Below are 14,553 nucleotides of genomic sequence, written 5' to 3' on the forward strand. Positions count from 1 at the left end.
GTAGAAACCGAACCCACCCCCCGTCTCCTCCTGTCAGTGGTTTGTGTTCTCTGGTCTCCACCCTTTGGTCTCCACCCAAGGTTTGCTGCATTCTCAGTGTCCCGTCAGCTGGGGGCGAGTTGCTAATGTGGCTAGTTCTGCTGCTAGTTATAAAAGTTTCATTTGTTATCAAAGAATGCACACAAGAGGCTGTTAGTCTGAGGTGAAAAAACATAAAGTATGTGTTTAATGTCATGACATTAAGGAGGTGGCACATAAAACATAAAAAACAAAACTTATACTCTCATACATTTTGTTAGTGAAATTCGATATGTTTTTCTTCAATTACAAATAATTACATAAAATATTGATAAAATCAATGACAAACAAAATAATATTACATAAGGCATTGGCACGATAATCAGTGCAAAAAACTTAACGTACACTTAACATAGTGATACTAAACATAGTCATATATAAAGATTCACTTTATGTCATTTTCATAACAGTCCTTTAAGTTAGAGGTTTTACTTTCTCCTCTTAAGACAGATTGAACTTTGTTATGTAAACACGTGTTTTACCACATGAAGCTGTCCACTACTGTTAAGAGTGGCTCCTTGGGATTCTCTTGGTTTTAACGACCATATAAAAGCACCAAATATGACCTCAAACCAAAAGTGGAAGTGAATTTAAAAATAGAAAGAGACACGTGCAAAAACAGCAGCGAGGACACAATGCAGCAACTTCTGTAGTGAAAAATCTACAAAAGACATTAAATCTATTCATTTGTTAAATTCTCATACATAAACATCACTGAAGATTTCCTGGGGTTTGGCAAAACCATAACTTTGACCAAGGTCTGTGATGTCAATGGAAACTGCTACATTTCGCCCAATCCCATTTCACCCCTATCCCTACCCCTTGATTTCGAGGTCTATAATGGGAGGGGGTGCGATATGAAGTTATGGGAAATTAGGGATTATTATGGGGGGGAAAAGATCGCTAGCATGCTAAGGCTAATTTTTAAATCCTTATTAATTGACAAATTACTACATTTGTGGGTCTCTCTCCCAGCTTGCCGGTGATTTGCAAGGCATTCTGGGTACCCCTAGGTTCGAAGTGAGGGTGTAAAAAATCTCCGCGCAAAAGGAAGAGGGGAAGGGCCAAGGGGAATGAAATGGGAATGGGCCTTCGAGTGTTCACTGTAATATGGACACACATAAGCAGAAACACATGGAGAACTCGGACTGAGCAGATGGCTGTTTAAGGCTGCCTCAGTTTTTCTACTGAAACCAAAGACCTTGAGCCAAGTCACACATATTTCAACTGATTCATAAGCAAAGTGATAAAATAAGAAATCATAAACTCTGAACAATTCTGGCACTTGAGTCACATAGAGTCATATATAAGTGTCGTATTAAATATCTAAGTTAGAGGGAAGTCAACAAATGTCAGGAAATATTGATAAAATTGAAATATTTGACAATATCTGGGTAATATGGCTTCATCAACTATGGATCTATATTATTAGTACATCTTTTTACATGCTCGTATGACGACGTTATGATAATTATTACACTTGAAAGAAAACGACCTGTAAACACACATTCCAGAGTTTAAGTGGCCTTTGTAGGTGTTGTACTGAGGAGAAAAGCTGATTCTCAGGATGCGTCAGGGAGAGGTGTGTCGCTCTGGGGTGGCCTCAAACCCGTGGCTCTGAAGAAGTCCGTCACCTGACCTGGGACTTCTGCCAAGACAGTCTGAGCGAGCAATTCTTGAGGACCCTAAAGAGTCGGGGCAGAGACAGAGGAAAGATGTGAGAGTTACAAATGCTGCATGTATACAAGATTTTAAGAGAAACAGCAGGGGCACTGTAGCAACCGAACATGAGAGGCAGCAGAAATGAGCCACAGGTATCTACAGGTATTTTGGGATTGCATTCAAATAATTAGCTGCTATTAAATTACCACAATATGCTAAACTTTGACATTATTGTGCAAAGTTTTGTTTTAGTGGCAATACAAGCAACATTGTGCAGTGCATTTTTGTTGGCAAAATTCAAGCAAAGATTAGTATAGGATTGTTAGAACAAACTATTATATTTAGAATTTAACAACCAGTCAGATCTCAGTGCATGCAAGCTGATGGTATCTGTAAGTGGCAGTGTGGGTGACGGTAGTCTGGCTGTGCACAACTGACCAAATTGTCCAGTTAGAGAAAATGCTATACTTCTCTTCCTCAGATGAACATTTATTTTCAAACATCCATTTATTCCAAGCATGAGGTGGTTGTTATCCTGGCAAAGTTAGTGATAGATTTGCTTGTATTTGTTGTATGTTTGGGTGTGTGTGTTTGTGGTCAGTGATATCTGTAACACAGAATAAGAATAATAACTTGACATAGGGAATAGTAACTTAACACAGTAACAGCCACAGGAATTAAACCTGGATCTCTTGAGCCTTCCTATCCAGCCATTCCACTAGGTCTGGCAGTGTGTATGTCTGATCCCTACCACTGTGGATAATGCCCTTTGTCAGACAACATTCAGCAAAGCTATCCCTGTAGCTACTTGGCAGCTTGCTGAGGAGTGTGTCCATGTGGGAGCCACATTGTAACTCATACTGGACAGGACCATCCATGTGGCTCAACATGCCAACCAGTGTGTTACCTGCTGATGAAACTCTTGAAAGACAGGCACATCTCATGGTTTCACTGGAGGTAAGTTCAATTTTGCTTGCAACTCTCCGTGGACCAACTACCTAGGCTGCAATGTGTGCATTGCACTGGTGTACGGTGTGGGGTCATTATCATACCTCTTTGCTACCTGATAGGCACTAGGCAACTTAAGGTGATCGAGTATCACTTGGATACTACTGCTTTTAATTCTGTACAATATACCCTATGTGATATAAAACGTTCTTTGAATGCTTGCAAAACCAAAACTCTCGATGTTTTAAAATCCAAAATCAAAGCCACTGAACCTTCCATCTACCACCGTGTTTCAGGGCTCAGACATTGAGTATGCATCTCAATACTCATATCCACATATTGTTATTAATGAGTCTCTTTTTTTTTTATATCTCACGTTCAGCTTCTGCTGAAAAAACTGCAGTTGAAATTGGATTTTTATTGTACAATCAAGTCTTGCCTTTCTATCAAGGCCAGAGAGATTTGTTGCTGCCACCCTACTGTCGGTACTAGACTATGGAGACATTATATACAGTACATTTATATACATTATATCCATCTTCAAAACATGTCATGTTTTTTACCAGTGACGAACCTCCCATGCCTAATCTGCGGGAATTAAAAAACACCAAAGGAATCAAAACAATAAAGAATAGTGGGTCTATTCCTCCAGGCAAACGATGTTTGACGAAAATTGTAAAGTATCTCTATGGGATTTTCTTTACTTTCTGACTTGGACAAAGCAAGTTCACACAATTTAAAATGTTTTTACTTTTTGCAACCTAGTGTGGACATCAGTTGAGAAGGCGATGCCTGAATCAGCCCCAGGACACATTGGCTTACACACTGCTAAAAGAATGTGGTCATGTGCAATCGGATCTCAACGGTCATGGGTGGATTCACCTTTTACCTGGAGGTGTCCACTTGTGACCGGATCACCAAAGATGCATGTTTATGCCACGTCTGACCACAGCCAGAGACAGACCTGCTAAATATCCGGTTCAGTGGTGCGACAAATTAAAGGATGGATTTTTGGTCCCACTCTGTAGCCCTGTAATGCCCTTCACAGTGTAAACCACGAAGAGGATCGATTTCATTATGTTTATATCTGAAGTAATGCAGCTAAGGATCAAATGAGTGAAAGAGGGAAGAGAATGTGGTTGGTAAGTCAGGAGGGGTAACTCCTACATTTCTAGGAAGGAGTGGGTTCGTTGGGAGGCTTCAGGTCAAATAAATTGAAGAAGGAGGCCACTTGATCAGGCAACTCTGCCAGTACGCTCTGGGCAAGGGCTGCAGTCCCTGCCTGAAATAAGATGTGAGGACAATATTTCAGGATTAAATGAAGATCAGGTGGTGCATGCCTACAAAGACTTAATAAATTAGCTTACGTTTTGGAACTGCCTGAATGGCACAAACTGCACAATGTCCCTCATGGCGGTCTCGCCTGTAGCCGAGCGTAAATGTCCATCGTCTCCATCCAGGAACTCCATGGCAGTGAAGTCCGCCCCCCCTACTCCAATAATGATGATAGACATTGGCAGACGAGAGGCGTTGACGATGGCGTTGAGGGTCTCATCCATGTCTGTGATCACTCCGTCAGTGATGATGAGCAAAACAAAGTATTGCTGGGAAACAACACAGAAAGAAGAACTGGTTGAGATTATGTTGTTGATCGATGTTGATTATGGAAAACTATAATAATGAACATTTGCACACAACAATTACAGTTGTTGTAAATTGAATTTAAACTCTGTAACTCACAGAGGCAGTTTTCTGCTGCAGGGCTTGTCTGCCGAAGTTGGCCACATGGTTGATGATTGGAGAAAAGTTTGTGGGGCCATAAAGCTTCAACTGAGGCAGACACTGGCGGTAGGCTTGCACCACACCTTCTATCCCTACAAAACAAAAAAGAAAGCACACACACACACACACCCACAAACATGAGTGAACAGAAACACACTCAGAAAACATATTTCCATGTTGATTTAGTTGTCAGCACATCACAACATGATGATCAACTACGTGACCATTTATGGGACAAGGACAATCTACACAGAAATTTAAATTTCTTGTGAGACGCTGAAACAAACACGTCATCCCTGATTGATCTTCAACATCAGGAAATTCTTAATTTTATCTCAAACAATGTAAAATGCACAGCAAATCCATTTAAGCTTGGTAAAATATTGAACACTTAAGTAGATTTGGATTATCAGAATTGTTGTTTTCATATTTCTGAAGACCTACTGATCAGTTTATCAAATTTGTTGACATGTATCATTCTTCCCTTTGTTGTTGACTAAGTTAAACGTTTGCTTCAAATATCGCATGCACATATTTTTGTGTGAATGATCACAAAGAAAACAAATTCCAGTTGTCCTCTAAATTTTGCTAAGAATCTTAAGTCAAAGTCTTGATTGAGTCATCTCATTAAACACAGTGGGAATTCACATCCGTCTCTTGTTACCTTCACAAAACGGATTTGATGGATTGAAGTTGATGGGAAACTCGTGGCTGACCTGTGAACACAAACAATTATAAATCAAGCCGAGTGATCTGAGATGAGCTGAGGCACATCAATGCAAAGATTCATCTAACAACGACTAATCATCACACAGTGAAAGGCCCATGTAAACATCAATGATGTTGCAACGGAAATCAACAATCACCTGCCATGTCGGAGGGATCTGGGCTCCAAAACCAAAAGCAGGGAACATCTTGTCACTGTGCACAGGAAGCAAAGCAGCATAGATTTTTACAATTTATACAAACACCTGACGAGACTAGAGATGATGTTCAGACAGGTAACACATTACATCAGTGTTACCTACAGCTTCAATTAGACATAAAACACCTTTATGGAAAGAGCAGAGTGACCCACCCTTTTAAACCCCCTTTTCCAATGAGAATTTGGTCAGACAACATGTAGGTTTTATTCCAATTAACTCACGTGCTGCATCAGGCATTTTGCTAGATATTAATTGAATTCATCCATGCAGCTGTTTGACATTGTTTCCTACTTTACCAAACTGATTTTGTGCATAAGAGACAATGATTGACATAATGAATTGATTACATCTTAGTCGTCTTAGACGGCCGTACAAGAATGCGCTAATGCTGCATTAATCTGATGACATAAAGATCTGATTTCTCTGTTGGTGGGTTGGGACACACAGAAAAAACACACTCACTGTCGGTAATTTTACTGAATTTTTTGTCTTTTAAATCAATCCATTTTCAAAAGGAAGGAAAAAAACAGCCTTTGTTGTGTTTGGATTATGGGTGGCTCATGAAGCCTCATAGAAAACAATCTGCTGTATTTACCTGTCATAGTCCTGGATGACATTGCCCACTGCCCAGATTGCTGCCAGGTATTCATTATAGCCCTGAGGGTTGATGTAGTGGAGGGATACAGGGAATTTGGGGTCTCCATTGGAACCAGTGAAGTCAACAGCAATCTGGTACATAAATAAAAGCATCAAATCAAATAATAGTCTGACATCATAATACACAGTATTAATGAAGATACCATTACATTTAAGCATGAAGTTAATATATAGAATATTTTTAAAAGGAGATTAAGATGTTGAATACGCACAGTGAAGTTAATCTGGCAGCCACCCATTATGTAATCCAGAAACGTGTACTCCTTCACAACCTGCAAATACATGTTGATGACACAAATTACTAAACCTTTCAAAAATAAAAGACAAAAAATAATCTTCAGTTTGATCTAAAAGATACAACATGCAGCCCGATAAGTATATGTTTTAGAAAGGAAAAACTAAAAGTACCTTGCACTTTTTTATGACGATAATACCAGAGTTTTTGTATCCTTTCTTCTTCTGCTTCTTCTTACTGTTGATGCATTCAAACTCAGCCTGAGAGGATAACAATCACACCACGAGTGTTATTTATGAAATAAATATCCACCACTTCTTAAAAGAATAAAAATCTGGTTTGTATTTCATGTTTCAGTTTTGTTCATGTTTAAATGTCAGAGCTGGCACACAGAGCTCACCGCAAACGTCTGTGAAGCCTGCTGTATTTGGCAGAGTGTGGCCTGGAAGGATCCGATGAATTCGTGAGATCCGCTGCTGTTGTAGTCGTGACAGTCAACCTGAGGAACACAGACATTCAGGAGAAAACAATCAGTCCACTCTCTTTGACATCAAATGAGCGAGAAAGAAAAGATTCAACTGATAACTTTGCATCAGTGTGTGGACATTAAAGATGGTGAGACAAAAAGCATGCTGTGGGTGTGAAGCTTCAAATGTAAAGGCAACACCCCACTACTGAAACATCTAAGTTCAGACTATAGGACTTCCAAAGCCATTGGATCAATGCGCAGTTCACACTACATGGGAGTCTTGCAGTCATGAATTTGTATTACACGGGGGTCACACACTACACTATCTACGTTTGGTCACAAAAAACCAACACAAGCAGTAACACGGTAAGTCCGAATGATCCTCCTGCTCGTCTGTCATCGCTGCTCAAGCTGCAGGAGAGGTGAAACGCTTCAGTTGACATCAGTTGAAAAGAAATAGCAAATCAGTGGGCAATGCCTTCACTCAGTCCTGTGCTCTGATTGGCTGTCAGCGAGCCTCCAGCATCTTTGAAGAGTACATACATAGCAACGCTGATTTGGCTTCGATAATTCTATATTGGGCTTAATCGTATAGTGTGAACTAGGCACAACAAAAACACACACAAGCCTTGTGACTGGTAAACAGAGAGAGTGGAGCCCCTGACTCGCTCCTTTGGACCGGACCAGAACCTGCACACTGCAGCTTCTGACCTCCTTCAGTGTGGAGAGAGCAGTCAGGAGACAGCACACAGCATGAAGCAGCCAGGAGAGACAAAACAAACTGTGGTGCTACAGTCAGTCCACGAGATGAACAACTAAGAAAGCTTATGTTCAGATAGCGATCTGTCAGAATGGAAAACCCCAACCTGACCCATTGGTGAACTCACCTGATGACAGTGGTGGAAAGTATCTAAGTACATTTACTCAAGTATTGTACTTAACCGCACCCAGCAGTGATGTGGAGAGCAGGAGTCCACATTTACTTCACTAGAGGTAAATAATTAAACAACTGGAAATCTGGAGAAACATTTTTTATGTTTTTTCTTCATTTCGGCTGAACATTTAATACTTTATACTTCACTTCATTTGACTTGACTAGTTAGATTTCAGATTAAGATTTACATATTCGACAATATCCAATAATGATTATTATTTAGGATTAAATCATGTTATCAGACTATCAGTGTATTCCAAGGTCTGCGATGTAGCTGTTCCAGTCAAAGACAAAGAAAAAGACTTCCTCTTTAAACCCTGGAGAAATTAAGTGTATGTAGAATAAGTGTTTGAGGCCTAATGAAGAAAAAAGTATTATAGTATTATTTCCTAAGTTGTGAAGTTGTTGTTCCTACTTCAGTGGGTTCATGTGTTTTGAAGTCAGAATGTGGAAAAAAAATCGGATGGTTTATAAGTGATGTCGGGAACTACATTTTCCGATTATTTTGACGCCACATGAATGAATTAACTTTCTTGAATGGAACGTAGCTTCAGTTTGCACAGAATTGTAACTTGGGTTCTTTGTGAAGGGGTGTGAACAGTCGGTACATGTAGCACCAAACTCGCTGCGCTGTCAGCACCTTGTATTGGGATAAACAACATACTGTCTGTGCAGAGATCAGACTCTTCTGTCACACATAAGCTTCAAATGCTTAGGAAACAGGAGACTAACCAATAACTACCATATATTACTACTTATATGGACAAAAACCTACAATTTATCTTCACTTTAAATTCATGTCTAGTCCCATTTCCCAGTGCCCCCCTGTGCCAAACTGCTGACGAGGAGCACTAGAGTCATTGATCAACTAGAAACACACAGACACACACAGTGATCATTTAACAGGTAAGTTCACCAATGGGTCACACTCTGAGTTAGGCAGGTCACACTCTGCCTAACTATGCATACTCCTCAAGATGTACATAGGTGTGTCTAGGAGTGTGACCTGCCGTGTCACAGACACTGAATCCGTCACATGAAGAGCACTCAGGGTGTTGACAGTAAACTCACTTGCACTGTTGATGGGAAAGCATCTCTTCCTGATAAGTGTGCTTTAACAGGGTTAGAGGACAGAAACAAAAAACAACTCACGTAAACTAGTGCTTACACACATTTCCTAATTTGTACCAAGATTATCTGACCCTTTGATATGCACAAGAGACAAAAACCTAAATGTTGAGTTTAGACATCATCACCAAAACCTCATACTTCCCTTCATCATACCTAATGTATGAAATAAGTTGTAAAAGACATTTGATTTATATTTGGAAATTATCATAATATTTGTGACTGACTGACTGAGAAGCTGAGAATTGTAAATTTACTTTCTTTTCCAGATGAAGCTGTAACGATTAGTTCATTCACAACCACAAAAAATGTACCTGAGTATATTTTGATAATTGCTTAGTTGCTTAAGTAATTTTCAAGCAAAAATTGGTTAATTTACTGGTTCACTTATTTCAAATTTTGTATGTTTACTGTCTTTCATTGTCTTCAACATCACTGAACTGAATGTGTGTCAGCCTAGAATTTTGATGTATTTTTTAAAATTGTATAGAACAAACAATTAATCGATTAATTGAAAAATACTTTTCAGGCTAATCAATAATGAATATATTAATTTTCATTATCAACTATTCTGCAATCTGTTTTGATTTTGAAGTAATGTCTGTGTGTGTGTACCTTGATAGATTTCTCCACATCTCCTCCGCAGAGTGATTGCAGCGGGACACGGAATCGTTTCCATGTTGGGTTTAAGTTTTTCTTCACCACCTGGACAATGACACAGATTAACACGGTGCACTTCGACCACCTAATGTCCCACCAGTATCTCCATGACAACAAACTCTAATCAGATCATCTACTCAATATTTGGTACATGTGGTACAACTGTGTTGTTCTTGAATTAGTAACAGAATTACAGTCACAGATTAAAAGAGTCGGATAAAAGTCACAGAGTCAGAGTCAGTCTGGTTTGGTCTGTTAGCTAAGGAACGTTTCTGGAGCAACTAACTCAGATATTTGCGTCTCTCACATACAGCCCCTCCAAAGAATGTCCGGACTTCAGTGTATGTGAGAGAGTCACAAAGTCAGAGTAGATGATCCACATAGTAACATATTCACAGAGTAACAAAGTCATAGAGTCAGAGTAATATCATGTTGTACAACTAGTATATCTGTACCTCTGTCCTGTGAGCCAGCTGCCATCCAGTTTCTGTCTGCTTGAAGAATTCCAGGAAAGGGTCGGACTTCCCAAAGAAATCCTAGAAATGGGCATGAAAGTTACACACAGCTGAACCAAACAAAATACTTATTACTGCTAACTGGTTACGGGACATCTTAGCTTGTGCAGAATATGCATACATATAAAGTAGTTAACAGATGTCCAGGTAGAGGTGATACGTACATGATCAAGCTGTATCGAACTTTAGTTACATCCCCCACAGTGGCTATGTTTACATTCTTTAATTTACTAATACTACAGACTGCACTGACATCCATGTCACTCTATCAATCTCTCTATAAATCCCTGATACACAATGATTTATATTTTTCCCTCAACTTGTCTAATGTTGACAATAGAAATGGAGGAGAAAACACAAGAAAACCAAGCTGACCGGTCACAGTTCTTTCAGTTTCCACACTGTTTCACTGTAGCTGCAGTAGCCCTGATAAGTTTATACAATTGATCAAAAATAGCTGATGTTTTCCTCTTATTAAACTCACAAGAGCAGCAAAGACCACAGAGACATTGATGACGTTTTAACCCCAGTAAAATCATCTGTATTGATGTTTCTGAATTCTTTATCATAATCCATATGTAGTCATCAATACCTTTTTATCCAGTTTTCTAGCTGCCATTTCAAATTCCACCACCCGGTTGTCTGTTCTTTCCTCTCCGCTTATCTGCAAAACAAGAAACAACGCTGTTAAAAATGTGAAATAAGTGCAATTACACTTTGAACCAAATACCCATAATCCTCCAATCTGAATGAAAGCAACTCACAGTGATGGTTCCTTTTCCTGCAGGCGACTTGTTCTTCATGACAAGTGGTCGTGTAATTTTCTTTGAGGACACAACCTAGAAAAAAATGAAAGAACATCACCTTGTGTCATTGTCGCTATCACTAGAAATGCCACAGGACGAACTTACAATAGTGAAGAAAAATAATAATACGTTGGATGACTACTGCGATGAATGACCTGTTGAAGCAAGCAAAGAGCGTTCACCTGTCCCAAAGTACACTCCACTTCCCCCAGGAAGTCAGCCTCTTGCAGACTGCAGTTTTCGCTGTCGATGTCGTACACTTCGAACTTCAGCTTCTGCACCATCTCAAAGTAGTAGTCGATGACAAAGGTCTTGGAGAAGCTTGGATTAAGGCTGTTTTTTATTTTCTCTGTCCGGCCAATCTAACACAGACACATGTCACAGGGTCAGACACAGCATGACTATAACCAACCAAACCCTTACCTGGAAGTTTGAATTACAAACAAACAACCTATTAACCCCACTTACCTCACACCAGTGGGGCCCAGAGCTGTTCATAAAAAGCACGCACAGCGGGTCGGACTTGGAGAATGTGTCCATGTCGAGCAGATTCTGACAGGAGATGCTCAGCGCCACCTTGGTCACGCACTGTGTGGCCCCCGGACCTGGGTTCCCACCTGCCGCCATTACAGACTGAAGGCAACACACTCACACACAGGAACTGACAAACAGAAACACAATAAGTACCACAGCCTTACAGAACGAGAAGCAAACATTGAACACACCAAACCTTTATTCTCCTAATATTACAGCTTTATTCTTGTTGAATTATAACTTGATTCTTGTAATAGAAAGACTGTTCCTCATTAAATATTATTACAACATAATACTAGAAATCGGAATATATTTTTCAATCTGCCCCCAGTAATAGGTTGAACAGATCTGCTTTTAGCTTCCTGGATGTAAATATATATGCTTTAAGGGTAGAGCAGATCTTTTTTTTAAGAGATCTTGTGATTATTTAATGAGTGTTGCCAGGGAGCTGCTGACTTACAACAAGCCTCAGAGCCAAGATGACGTTAATTAAGGCCAAGGCCAAGTTGAAATCATCAGCAGCTCGAAGAGGCACTGTCAACAGTAACTGCCACTGATATGTAAAGGCCTTTTGCCTTTGCAGCCACACTGTTTAAAAGGCAGCTGTCACAGTTGCCACACTCTCTGAGAGCAATAAAGCTGTTTGGGATTTATTCAATGAGATATATACTTTATGAAAGTTTATTAGATAGTTTGTTAGCTCTCGGGTATGGAAGACGAAAAATTACTTAAATATAAATAAATATGGAAATAAATTTAAGACATTTAATTAGTTATGTCCTGTTTAATTACAAACTCTTATTTATTTATTTCCTTATTTATATATGCATTGATTTATGTATTTATTTATACAAATATTTATTTATATATTCTCCAAGGACTCTTAGTTAAATTCACTAACATCCATAAGAACATTTAAAATAGACTTATTGTTACTCCTTCAACTTCAAAATATGTTTTATGAGTTATGAACTTCTATGGTGTAAAAGCATCAGTGCATATACTAGACAAATGACAAACGAAGCTGTACACAACAACAAACAGCTACTGACCTTCTACATTTAAACCAAGTTTTATTCTCATGTCTTCAGTATTTATATGAATTCAGTTAACTGACAATGACTCCATGGACAGCAATATTGATACAGGCTGGCTCATCCTGTTAAAATAAAGTGAAATGTGCTGTGGCAACAGACATCTGCCTCCAAACAGTGTGGCAACTGACAGCTGCCTCCAAACAGTGTCGCAACTGCCTTAACATATCAGTGGCAGTTTCTGTTGCCACCGGAAGTGCCTCTGCGAGCTGCCGCTGCCTCGATTTGAGCTTGCTGTCTCTCTTAATGTGAAGACTGTGGTTTATACAAGTCAAATCAAAGCGATGATTGATGAAGAACAACAGTCATCCATTATAAAGATCGGACTCACACTGTTAGTAACATAACGTCAGTTAACGGAAATCATTACTGACGCGGCCACAGTGAAGTTCGCTTCTGACTCAGGAGATGAAGGGAAAGTTGAGGGGAAGTCAGCCGCCGACTCCCGTTGTTTTGGCACCTTTTACTTTAACACATTGTTTTAAACCACAGGTCAGCACATCTTGAACCACATGTAAACCACATCACTGTCTGAAACCACAGGTAAACCACATCTGACCTGGTCCTGATCCAAAAAACACTCAGCTTCACATTTGACAAATCTCAAGTGGATGGTCACGGACACACAACACACACACACACACACACACACAGGTCCAGGTGATGTCGAGGCTTAAACACGTGAAAACACATTCTCACTGATAAAAGAGAAACTGACAACCGGTCAGTGAACGTTCCCCTTAACATTCCCCATGACCAGCGAACCTGAAGCTAACTTCACCGACTGACCGAGCTGCTGCTGAATAGCGTCAGAGCTCCCACCACAGACCGTCAGTAAAGAGACATTAAACTACAGCTCTGTTTCTATTCACATACACCAAGTAGAACAGCTGTTAGCTCTCGTTCAGTTACTGTTCACTTTACGAGTCGACGCTTGTTTTCCTTCCAGCTAACGGTGACATGCTAAGAAGAAAAGTAACCGAAGCACCGTGTCAGTGGTGGAAGTTGGCATTTAGACGTAAAAGCGTGACGTCTGTTTCCACTTTGACAGCAACGCGAAGTCAAAAGCAGCTTTTGAATCTGTACTGGTCCTACCTGGTTAGCCGGCTAGCAGCTAGCTGTCGTTGGCAACATCGAGAGACAGGAGGTAGCTTCAGTGGTGGGCGGTGTCCGGTGCGTTCGTTTCCCGTTACAGGGACACCCGGCAGGCGGAGGCACACACAGGAGCAGTGCAGCGCTGCTCAGTAAAACATGTTGGAGCTGGTAAAACACATGTTGTCCAGAGTTTGTATGTGGGGACGAACGTGGACATCGGGCTGCATGGTGCACGTGTGGAGAGGCTGTGGGAGAAAGTCATGCAGGGAACACAGAGGTCTATTTTACAGTCTCAAATCCCCAAAACCTGCAGTACATCAGTTTGCTCAGCAGAATAACATCCCCCACGTCCACTAACACAGTTTGTACTATTTTGTGTATTGCTATGTTTTTTGTATTCCTATGTTGTGTTGTACTTTATCCCGACCCTCAGTCTGACTAATGAAAAGTCATCGTCACATTAGTATTATCTTCGTGGTCTCTTCTCTTCTGTTATTGATCTCATCATATCTCATCCATATTACAGTAGCTGTAACTGTGACCGTAATGTATCTTAAAATGAATTAATTTCCTTAATATACTTACATTTTTTTTACAATTTCACAATAATATAAAGTCATTAGTAACAAAGTAGTTGCATCTCTTTAGAGTTTTTGTGAATAATGATCTCATATTTTGGTTCTATAATGTCACCGTCCCCTTATTAAATGTAGTTAACAGACTTATTTTTCCGGTAAAGTGCATAAAATTGATAAAAATGTTTAAAAAATACCATTCATTTAAGCATACTGTATCAGTGATTAATATTTCAGCCACAGAAATCTTATATTCTACTTTAAATTTAATACAGGTCTTGGTATTATTGGTCGCACCACATGAGTGGTCGCTCCAAATGATATGAAAACCTCCTATCGTTTAAAAAGATCAATAAACAATAAATTCCATACAAAAATTTGACTTAAACCAGATTTTATTAAAATTTCATAGAATTTTTATGAACACAAACATTTCCTAGACATTTTTTTAAATA

The 14,553-nt window shown here is 39.6% G+C and overlaps 1 protein-coding gene across 3 annotated transcripts; it reads right to left on the bottom strand.

Moving 5' to 3' along the window:
• Positions 1–196: 196 nt before the first annotated feature.
• LOC118098629 (copine-3-like) lies at positions 197–13,652 on the bottom strand. Of its 3 annotated transcripts, XM_035142642.2 has the most exons (17): positions 13,524–13,652; positions 11,269–11,461; positions 10,983–11,162; positions 10,759–10,833; positions 10,587–10,658; positions 9,935–10,015; positions 9,435–9,524; positions 6,689–6,787; positions 6,462–6,548; positions 6,266–6,325; positions 5,992–6,125; positions 5,337–5,391; positions 5,135–5,186; positions 4,429–4,562; positions 4,056–4,292; positions 3,856–3,970; positions 1,625–1,763 (listed from the first exon to the last, which is right to left on the bottom strand). In XM_035142642.2, exons 2-16 carry the CDS (start codon positions 11,425–11,427, stop codon positions 3,860–3,862), a joined length of 1,626 nt encoding a protein of 541 aa, XP_034998533.1. In that variant the 5' UTR covers positions 11,428–11,461; positions 13,524–13,652; the 3' UTR covers positions 1,625–1,763; positions 3,856–3,859. The 3 variants fall into 3 exon arrangements, with proteins under 3 accessions (XP_034998530.2, XP_034998531.2, XP_034998533.1); XM_035142639.2 differs by lacking the exon at positions 3,856–3,970 and having other exon boundaries at positions 197–1,763; XM_035142640.2 differs by lacking the exon at positions 3,856–3,970 and having other exon boundaries at positions 197–1,763; positions 11,269–11,493; positions 13,524–13,620.
• Between the last annotated feature and the right edge of the window lie 901 nt (positions 13,653–14,553).

This window comes from Hippoglossus stenolepis, chromosome 19 (genome assembly GCF_022539355.2).
Source record: "Hippoglossus stenolepis isolate QCI-W04-F060 chromosome 19, HSTE1.2, whole genome shotgun sequence".
Lineage (NCBI taxonomy): Eukaryota > Metazoa > Chordata > Actinopteri > Pleuronectiformes > Pleuronectidae > Hippoglossus > Hippoglossus stenolepis.